Raw genomic sequence first — 9,454 nt, forward strand, 5'->3', positions numbered from 1 at the left:
TACCTGTTACATTTGGGCTTATTTAACTTTGTGCCAACAAAACTTCTCTACTTGACTTCCTGGGGGTTTGTCTTGTAGCCAAACCCATCTACCACCAAGAAAACCAGTGCTTGAAGTTGAAGGTGACGGTCGATGGCAAAATCAGTGAGTGTCAGTCCCTGTGGGCTTTCTCCCTCCATCTCTAAGCTGGGTGGGTCTAGTGGTCTGGGATGGTAGAGAAGTTCCACTGCCAGCCCACGTGGAACTTATACCCCAGTGCCTTCCTGTCATGATCCTTGATCTGTCTCTATTCTTGTCTTTCAGCTCACAGTCCTCAAGCCCATGCCAATGAACAAGAGAAAAGACTTCAAGCAGGTAGGTAGTTTTAGAAATGAGGAAGGGATCTGCTTGAAAAGGATGGGATGGGTATAGGAGATGGGTATAGGCAGGGGCTGGGAAAATCCTAAAAACTAAAGGGTAGTTCAAATAGTGGAGCCATTTACCATGAGGCCTGTGTCTTCTCATCTAACAGACGATGCAGAGGTTCTACATAGCATCGGTCACAGTGCTGCCCCCCGCCTCTTCCCACTTGCCTGGGCTGTGCTGCTCCTGCCTCTTCTACTTTTGCGAACTCAGTGAAGGTGTGCACCTCTGGATTAAGGATTGGATCTGGGCTGAGGAGACAGGAACAGGCACCCTTAACCTGTCCCCAAACTCCAGCCTTGGGAACCACTCCCATCACATGCACAAGCTGCCACCCAGCAGCCTCAAAACGGGTCAGTATTAAGGGTTTCAGCCCGAAGGAGGGCAACCAGCCTGATGGTACCATCCTCACCTCCGCTTCAGAGGAATGGAGGAAAAAGCAGGACAGTCCTTTCCCTGCCATCCCTGCCTTTAAGCCAAAGAAACAAGCTGTGCAGACATGGTCCCTGGAGAGGACCCACTGGGAACTGAGCTGGAAGGGGCCGGAGGCCATGGAGATGGACACTACACTTGGCAAGGTGCCCCTCCTAGAGAGAGACAGGACATCCAGATGAACTGACTAAAGGAAAAAGCAAGAGAGAGTTTCCTGCATGGGAGCCAGGTACAGGAGAGTGTGCTTGGGCTGACCCAGAATCTCCCAGCAAGAGTTCCATCTGTGGGGCTGGGAAGGTGGCTCAGTGGTAGAGTGCTTGCATTGCAAGCCAGAGGCCCTGGGTTCGATTCCTCAGCACCACATAAGCAAAAAGCCAGAAGTGGCGCTGTGGCTCAGTGGTAGAGCGCTAGCCTTGAGCTGAAGAGCTGAGGGACAGCGCCCAGGCCCAGAGTTCAGGCCCCACGACTGGACCCAAAAAAAAAAAAAAGTTCCATCTGTGGAGCTGCCACAGAGGGGTTTGTAGCCAGGCACTGCATCCTCTCCCCATCTGGGGCAGCACTCCTTGGAGCTGTGCCAGCAGGGGGGCTGTGCCAACCTGTTCTTAGAAGAGTATAGCTGTAAGGGCAGTGCCCAAGAGTTCACACTGCCTAGAGTGTAGCCTAAAGGGCAGGGCCCACATGTACAGTATTGTATATAAACTTGTCGTGTGTCTACTGATTTCTACAACTGGAGTTTTTTTTTTATACAATGTTTTTGTCTCAAAATAAAGCGATGTGTTTGTTTGTTTTTGGAAATGTTTGCTTTATTGTCCCTCCTTGTTGACTTTGTTCAAAGAGTCCCTGCTGTGTACTAGGTCAGAAGTAACTGGGACTGGGCTGGAATAGTAGTAGTACATCCTTGAAATCCCAGTTATTCTAGAGGCTGAGGTAGGAAAACGGCAAGTTTCAGATAGTCTGGACAAGTTAACAAGACCCTGCCTCAAAGTGAAAAATATAAAGGGCTAGGGATGTAACTCAGTGGTAGGGCATTTACTTAGCAATGCACGAGGCCCTGGGTTTAATATATAGGAGGAAGGGGCTGGGAAGGTGGCTCAGCAGTACAGTGCTTGCCTCCCATGCATGAGGCCCTGGGTTCAATTCCTCAGCACCACATACACAGAAAAAGCCGAAAGTGGCGCTGTGGCTCAAGTAGTAGAGTGCTATCCTTGAGCTGAAAAGCTGAGGGACAGCGCCCAGACCCACGACCGACAAAAAAATAAATAAAAATACAGGAGGGAGAGAGAGAATTTAAGCAACTGAGTATAAACTTCTCAAGAGAACTTGCCCCTCACCAGGCCAAAAGGGTGGGGTGTTTCCTTCTCAGAGTTACTCAGTACAAGAGTGTTCCCACAGCAATCTTGCAGATTGTACTCCGCACCCTACTGTGGAAGCTCTTCCTGTCCAACTTCTACCCCACTCCCACCCCCTCAGCGCTGGGCTTTGGCAAACTGTGCAGGTACTTCTGCATCTGGGTGAGTCAGGCAAGCTGGACGCCAGCTGAGGCGTGCGCCCCACCCCACAGCGCTGCCTGGCAGAGGTGTGTGGGAGGATGGGAGGGAAAGTTCCCAACAGCAAGTAGGATGGATGAGGGGGTCATGGGATGAGGAGGTCAGTGATAGGGGCGACAGTGGGTTGAGCCGGTCATGTAAAGCGGGACTTGTAGCTGAAGGAGAGCATCCCACAAAGATGGTAATGAAGGCAAGGGAGGTTGATCTGGAGCTGTAGGTAGGAGGCATGGGTCTAACTTCTGGGCGCTGGCACCTGTGGGAAAGCACGAGTCGAGGCTGGGGACTCCTTGAGTCCCGGGGTAAGCAGAGTGTGAGGAGTGGCAGTGTGTGTGTGGCGGGGGAGCGGGGGGCGGTGGGGACGAGGGGGAGACAGGCACGGAGCTCTAGGACACCGAGCGACCGCGGTTTAGAGGGCGCCCTCCAGCTCTGGACTCAGGGAACCAGCGGCCGAGAGACCGTGTTCGACCCGGCGCTCAGAGGCACGGGGCTGTAGTTCCGGTACAGCACTCTCGAGCCGGACGGGGTTCCCGCACGGTTTCCGGAGGGACGGCAGGGGCGTGGTCTTAGAGGGGTGGGGCTGGGCTCTGGGGCGGAGCTTCGGAGCTAGCTGGTCCCTCGGAGCTAGTCGACGCTTGCCTCTGGCGGGATGGAGGCGGGCGACGTGGCCGACTCGCTCCTTTCCGGAGCTTGCGTGCTCTTCACCCTCGCCATGTTCTCCACCGGCCTGTGAGAGCGCGGCCCGGCTGGGTCGGGGCAGGACCAGGAAGTCAGGAGAATATTGGATAGAGACTTAACCACAGCCCCAGGCTGCGCCCGGGACCCAAGTGGAATCGGGTGGAGGGGATTCGGGTTGCGAGGGCAGAGTTGCTGGGGGCCGGGTCTGCGGGCTCTGGGGAGGGTGAGAAGCTCCGGAGATTGCCCGTTCATCCCACTCTTCCCTTCGGGGCCCCATTACAGCTCGGACCTCAGGCACATGCAGATGACCCGCAGTGTGGACAGCGTCCAGTTCCTGCCCTTTCTCACCACGGATGTCAAGTGAGAGTGGACGCCTGAGGTGGGACGGATAAGGGAGGCAGAGGAAGGGCAGGAGGACCGCTGCAGAAGGCTCCTGGTAACCCCCTGCCACATTCAACCCCGCTGGCTATGCGCCTATATTGCTTCCCTCCTCTTTGCAGTAACCTGAGCTGGCTGAGTTATGGGGTCTTGAAGGGAGACGGGACCCTCATCGTCGTCAACACTGTGGGTGCTGTGCTTCAGACCTTGTATGTTTTGGTGTATCTGCACTACTGCCCTCAGAAGGTAGAAGCCCTCCTTTGGACACACCTCTCTGCTGCACACCCTGCTTCGTTGGCAGGGCAAACACTACTTCCTAGAAAACTGTTAATAGCTTGGCATGGCCTCCTTTCCCTCGAAGGCTCTCCAGCCTTTCCTTTCTCCTTCCTCTAAGAAGCGAGCCCTCGCAGACTGATATATGACCCCCTACTCTAGCAAGGCTAGTAGTTTACCTAGCTTAGGGGCGCTTGTGCTGCCCTGTGCTTCTACCAAACAGGCTGAGAAAGGGCTTTTGTTTCCATAGTTCCTTGGGGACCAGGACCAGTGGCTGAGAATGAGATGATTAGCTGTTTCCCTACTCAATCACACAAGCATTTACCAGGCTCCTACTGTGTGTGCAAAGTTCATGGGGAGTGGGGGGGGTACCTTTGCCTTCTGTGGAGGTCTCCAGTGTTGTGTGGATAAGAATATTCCATCAAATCACTGGGGGGAAGAGAATGTAACAGAGCAATATGGAAAGATGCAGCAGAGGTTAGCTCCCACACTGGAGTATGAAGGAAGACATGGATGAATTCAGCAAGCAGAGAGGTCAGAGTGTTTTGGGGCACATCTGCAAGTATGACTACTTTCCCCTGCAGCATACTGTACTCCTACAGACTGCAACCCTGCTGGGGGTCCTTCTCCTGGGTTATGGCTACTTTTGGCTCCTGGTGCCAGACCCTGCAGCCCAGCTTCAGCAACTGGGCCTCTTCTGCAGTGTCTTTACTATCAGCATGTACCTGTCACCACTGGCTGACTTGGTGAGTAGGGCTGACCAGAAAGTTGGGTGAAAGTGAGAGACAGGACAAAAGGGTTGGGTAACCAATCACAGAAATAGTTTGACTTTTTTATGAGGAAATTCTTGGTCTCTCATCCTTTTCCCACAGGCCAAGGTAATTCAGACAAAGTCAACCAAGCGTCTCTCCTTCTCCCTTACCATTGCCACCCTCCTTACCTCTGCCTCCTGGTCCCTCTATGGGTTTCGACTTAAAGATCCTTATATTATGGTAAGAAAACAGACGTTGTGACAAGTCTGCCAAGTGGAAAACTGGCTCCTCTCTTCTTAACAGCCCTTTGATTTCAGGTGCCCAACCTTCCAGGAATCATCACCAGCTTTATCCGACTATGGCTTTTCTGGAAGTACCGCCCAGAGCAAGACAGGAATTATCGGCTCCTGCAAACCTGACCACGGCCACCTAATGCTAACTTGATACCAAAGAGAGCGCCTTTTATTCAGCTCATCCTGATGACCAGTTTCATGGGTGCAAGTGGGAAAAAGAAATGACTTAGAGATCAAAGGGATCAAAGAAAGAGCTTTACTTAGAAGAACAGGTAGAACCTAAGGGATGAAATCACTTATTTTTTTAAAAGATTATCTTTTTTTTTCTTCAAATTTTGGAGATCAGGCTATCTTTAGAATGTGCCTTAAAATAAACTCTTCCTCAGTCCTTGTCCATCATAGCTCATTCTTTATTCCTGATTTGGTGAAGGGCAGATCTAGTTATTCTCAGGCTGTTAGTGGCTCAGAAAATGAACTTAAAAGAAATAGGAAGCTGGGAAGACCAAGGAAGGCCTTTAAAAGAACAGACCTTGGGCTGGAATGTGACTTAGTGATAGAGTGCTTATATAGCATGCATGAAGCCCTGGGTTCCATTCCTCAGTACCACATAAACAGAAAAAGCTGGAAGTGGCACTGTGGCTCAAGTGGTAGAGAGCTTGCCTTGGGCAAAAGAAGCTCAGGGACAGTGTGCAGGCCCTGAGTTCAAGCCCCAGGACTGGCAGGGGAATAAAAAGAAAAAAGCAGACCTTGAAAAAAAAATGTTTGGGGGGGAGAAATGTGGAGGGAGGTGGGGAAAAAAGAAAGAACAGACCTCAGAGAGCTAATCAGGAGGCTGAGATCTGAAGATCACCGTTCCAAGCCAGCCCAGGCAGGAAAGACCATTAGACTCTTATCTCCAATTAACCACTAAAAAGCCAGGGCACAAACCTTGAGCATAAAAAAGCTTAGGGACAGGAAGTGGTGCTGTAGCTCAAGTGGTAGAGCACTCGCCTTGAGCTGAAGAGCTGAGGGACAGCGCCCAGGCCCAGAGTTCAAGCCCCACGACCGACAAAAAAAAGCTTAGGGACAGTGCCCAGACCCTGAGTTCAAGCCCTAGAACACACACACACACACACCTTGGAAGATATGAAAAGAATTTAAAGTATTTCCTGCCAGATTTGGTGTAAGTTGTTCATAACTCCCCCCCCCCAAAAAAATACTTCCTGACAAGGGTTAAAAGGATCAGGAAAATGAAATGACATTTCTTTTTTTTTTGTCGGTCGTGGGGCTTAAACTCTGGGCTTGGGTGCTGTCCATTGGCTCTTCAGCTCAAGGTGAGCTCTCTACCTCTACCGCTTGAGCCACAGCAGCACCTCTGGCTTTCTAGTGGTTTATTGAAGATAAGAGTCTCACAGCCTTTCCTGCCTGGGCTGGCTTTGAACCGTGATCCTCAGATCTCAGCCTCCTGAGTAGCTCTCTGAGGTCTGAGATATTATCTCTCTCCCCCCCCCTTTTCTCTCCTCTCTCTCTCTCTCTCCCGTATACACAGTCCTCAATGCCATACTCAAACCACACAAGATTAGAAAACAAAACTGTTCTTTAATGGGGAGTGGGAGGGAGGTTGTCTGGACTGTAATGGGGTGGGAGGCGTCAAAAGCGCAGCCCCTTGCGGGCTAAGTCAGCTCGGGCCTCCTGGATCTGGCTCTGCAGCTCTCGGGCGGCGTCCTCGCAGTCGTGAAAAGTGGCCACGCGGTAGCCCACAGTGGCCAGCGCGTAGCAGCCGGCGGTCACCAGCAAGTAGGCGGGCAGCGGCCACAGGACCTCCCGGCACGGCAAGGGCAGCTCCAGGCCCAGAGCGCCCATGGTTAGGGCTGCCCAAGTGGAGCCCAGGAGCGCCAGTCCCCAAAGCCACTGCGCTAACTTCGTCATGGTCACTGTGGGAAGAGAAAGTAAAGCTCGGATTGCCTGCCTTCCCACTGTCCCGCTCCACATTTGGGGCTCAGGCCTCATGGCAGCCACCCGCCTCTCCCTCTCCACTACCTAGACTTAAACACGTACCATCTACACGTACCACTCCGCAGCGTCCAGTCCTGCTCTCGGCGCTGCCCGGGCTGGCGTCATCGTCCTGACGTCCCCTGCGCTCGCGCCGCGCCCCCCCGCACGGCCTTGTGGGAGTTGTAGTTCTTAGGGTGGTGCTTGGCAGGCTCCACGGTGATGCCAATGTTCAGACCACGCTCAGAATTTTCCGCTCTGCGAACCGCGCAGGCTGCATCTGGAAGGGGCCCGCTGCCTCGCCTCCCTTCCTCGCAGCCCTGTTTTAAGCTGGCGTGGGACTTGTAGAAAGCTTGACATCCCTAAATGTTGCAACAAGGTGGAAGATGTAATATTGTTCCCTTTTAAACTCAGTTCTTCGGCGCAAAATCTATTCATTCACTGACACATTTCGTTCAAATATTGTGGGGTTTTTTTGGGGGGGGCTTGGAAGGGTTCATGGATTTTTTTTTCAGAGCTAATTTATTTTTTGTAAGTAGTTGTATGAAAGGGTTTCAATTCCTCAGGTCAGATTATGAGTACAGTGAATTTTGATCAGTGCCACCCCTTGCATTGTTCTCCCCTATTTCCACCCCCATCCCTGCCCGAAAGTTAGCTTGGTTCAACTTTTACGTAATTTACAGTAATTTAATGATTGCATCTTCTCACACTTCCCCTAAAAAACATATTTTAACTTCCTGGTATTCATTTTGTTAAATGGTTAGTTAGTTACTCAGAAGCGTTACATCATTAGAAAAAAGACAAAGAATATATATTATTTCAAAAATTTATAATTTGGTAGAAAATAGTACAATTTAATAATAGACAGGGGAGAGATTCCGAATAAGATAATATGGGGTTATTTTCTATTTCTACAGAGGCTTTAAAAAATTATTGTTATTATAAGGTGACTTACAAACGGGTTACCGTTTCATAAGTCATGTAGTAACTACATTTCTTTTTGGGGCAATATCATCCCTTCATTCGCTCCCAGTTTTTCACTCCTGTACCCATAAGTTGTATAGCTCATTTTCAACATAGTGTCTAGTGAGTGCCATTGCTGCATTTGTTCACTCTTTATCCCTCCATTTCTGTGCCTGCCCTTACTGCCCCATAGACAGATAAGCAAGCATACAAGAAAACTAAAACAAATTAAAAACACCAAAAGACAAAAATAGACAACTCCATCTTCACCAAGAGCAGAAACAAAAACAAAACTCTTTGTTCTTATTTCCTATTTTTTAATTTTTAATTTTCTATTTTTTTAATTTAATTTTATTGCCAAGGTGATGTACAGAGGGGTTACAGTTACATACATAAGGTAATGAGTACTTTTCTTGTACAACATTGTTACTCCTTCCCTGATTTTTCTCCCACTTTCCCTCTCCTCCAACTCCCCACACACACACACACACACTTGTAAGGTTCATTTCCAACATATTGTCTTGTGAGGCTTGCTGTTACATTGGTTCACCCTTTGTCCTTTGTCTTATAATTTTCTTCCCTTCCCTTCCCCAAATCAGATAAGTGTATACACAAGGCACAGGGTACCCAAATCAAATACAATGACAACAGAATATACACCAAAGGGGAAAAAATGAAAGAAAAAAATAACTTCATACAGTATTTTAAAAACAAAAACAACAAAGCAGGTCCCCAGTGGCTCATGATTGTAATCCTAGCTACTTAGGAGGCTGCCCAGTCAGGAAAGTCTGTGAGACTCTAATCTCCACTCAGAAAATCAGAAGTGGTGCTGTGGCTCAAATGGTAGTGCACCACTCACCTTGAGCTGAAGATCTGAAGAACAGCACCCAGGCCCAGAGTTCAGGCTTTATGACCAACAAATATACATATAGCAGGCACCAGTGGCTCATGCCTATAATACTAGCTACTCAGGAGACTGAAATCTGATGATCACAGTTCAGAGACAGCCATGAGACTTGTATCTCCAATTAACCACCAGAAAACTGGAAGTAGCACTGTGGCTCAAAGTGGTAGAGTACTAGCCTGAAGAGCTTAGGGATAGTACCCAGGCCCCGAGTTCAAGACCCATGATCAACAAAAAAAAACCCTTGGGGTTGGAGACATGGCTCAGTTAGTAGTGTTAGCCAATGGGCAAAAGCATCGGGCGCTGAGTTCGAGTCCCAGTCTCTGACAAAAAAAAATGTTCTTATGCCTGGCTGCTTGCCATGTCTCTCTTGTACCAACATTCTGATAAAACATTGGTTTTCCTATTTTTAAAAAAAAGTGCTGGGAAGGTGGCTCAGTGGTAGAGTGCTTGCCTCACATGCACAAGATCTTGGGTTCGATTCCTTAGCACCACATAAACAGAAAACAAAAACAAAAACCAGAAATGGCACTGTGACTCTAACGGTAGAGCACTAGCCTTGAGATGAAGAGTTGAGGGGCAGAGCCCAAGCCCAGAGTTCAAGCCCCACAACCGACAAAAAAAATTATATATATATAGCTAGATAGATATAGATATATTATATCTATCTATACAGATAGATAGATGAGTATAGATATAGATATATGTATAAAGATATATAGAGAGGGGGAGATTTGGTCCATGTGACCTCTTCTGAAAAAAAAAGGCAGGGCTGGGAAGGTGGCTCAGTGGTAGAGCACTTGCCTTGCATGCCTGAGGCCCTAGGTTTGATTCCTCAGCACCACATAAGCAAAAAGAAAAAAG

The 9,454-nt window shown here is 49.3% G+C and overlaps 3 protein-coding genes across 7 annotated transcripts in view; 2 read left to right on the forward strand and 1 right to left on the reverse strand.

Annotated features, from left to right (window-relative positions):
* Positions 1-1,107, forward strand: part of Efna1 (ephrin-A1) — a 7,412-nt gene extending 6,305 nt beyond the window's left edge. The window contains exons 3-5 of the mRNA XM_013015071.1: positions 79-144; positions 304-354; positions 512-1,107. Coding sequence (XP_012870525.1) covers positions 79-144; positions 304-354; positions 512-618 — 224 coding nt within the window. The 3' untranslated portion in view covers positions 619-1,107. The remainder of the gene's footprint in view (positions 1-78; positions 145-303; positions 355-511) is intronic.
* Positions 1,108-2,516: 1,409 nt separating this feature from the next.
* Positions 2,517-5,148, forward strand: Slc50a1 (solute carrier family 50 (sugar efflux transporter), member 1). Of its 3 annotated transcripts, none has more exons than XM_013014967.1 (6): positions 2,517-2,680; positions 3,339-3,416; positions 3,557-3,680; positions 4,292-4,453; positions 4,580-4,699; positions 4,777-5,148. In XM_013014967.1, exons 2-6 carry the CDS (start codon positions 3,355-3,357, stop codon positions 4,876-4,878), a joined length of 570 nt encoding a protein of 189 aa, XP_012870421.1. In that variant the 5' UTR covers positions 2,517-2,680; positions 3,339-3,354; the 3' UTR covers positions 4,879-5,148. The 3 variants fall into 3 exon arrangements, with proteins under 3 accessions (XP_012870421.1, XP_012870419.1, XP_012870420.1); XM_013014965.1 differs by lacking the exon at positions 2,517-2,680 and adding an exon at positions 2,984-3,107; XM_013014966.1 differs by lacking the exon at positions 2,517-2,680 and adding an exon at positions 2,984-3,107 and having other exon boundaries at positions 4,310-4,453.
* Positions 5,149-6,310: 1,162 nt separating this feature from the next.
* Dpm3 (dolichyl-phosphate mannosyltransferase polypeptide 3) lies at positions 6,311-6,861 on the reverse strand. Of its 3 annotated transcripts, none has more exons than XM_013015138.1 (2): positions 6,782-6,861; positions 6,311-6,665 (listed from the first exon to the last, which is right to left on the reverse strand). In XM_013015138.1, exon 2 carries the CDS (start codon positions 6,658-6,660, stop codon positions 6,382-6,384), a length of 279 nt encoding a protein of 92 aa, XP_012870592.1. In that variant the 5' UTR covers positions 6,661-6,665; positions 6,782-6,861; the 3' UTR covers positions 6,311-6,381. The 3 variants fall into 3 exon arrangements, with proteins under 3 accessions (XP_012870592.1, XP_012870591.1, XP_012870593.1); XM_013015137.1 differs by having other exon boundaries at positions 6,790-6,855; XM_013015139.1 differs by having other exon boundaries at positions 6,803-6,842.
* Between the last annotated feature and the right edge of the window lie 2,593 nt (positions 6,862-9,454).

The sequence above is a fragment of the Dipodomys ordii genome, unplaced genomic scaffold (genome assembly GCF_000151885.1).
Source record: "Dipodomys ordii isolate 6190 unplaced genomic scaffold, Dord_2.0 Scaffold26, whole genome shotgun sequence".
NCBI lineage: Eukaryota > Metazoa > Chordata > Mammalia > Rodentia > Heteromyidae > Dipodomys > Dipodomys ordii.

Bases quoted from the DNA above. Each gene is read 5' to 3' on its own strand.
- Slc50a1 (XM_013014965.1), top strand. From the start codon at position 3,028: ATGGAGGCGGGCGACGTGGCCGACTCGCTCCTTTCCGGAGCTTGCGTG. The intron at 3,108-3,338 runs GTGAGAGCGCGG...GCCCCATTACAG, and splicing joins GCCATGTTCTCCACCGGCCT to CTCGGACCTCAGGCACATGC. The intron at 3,681-4,291 runs GTAGAAGCCCTC...TTTCCCCTGCAG, and splicing joins TGCACTACTGCCCTCAGAAG to CATACTGTACTCCTACAGAC.
- Dpm3 (XM_013015138.1), bottom strand. From the start codon at position 6,660: ATGACGAAGTTAGCGCAGTGGCTTTGGGGACTGGCGCTCCTGGGCTCC.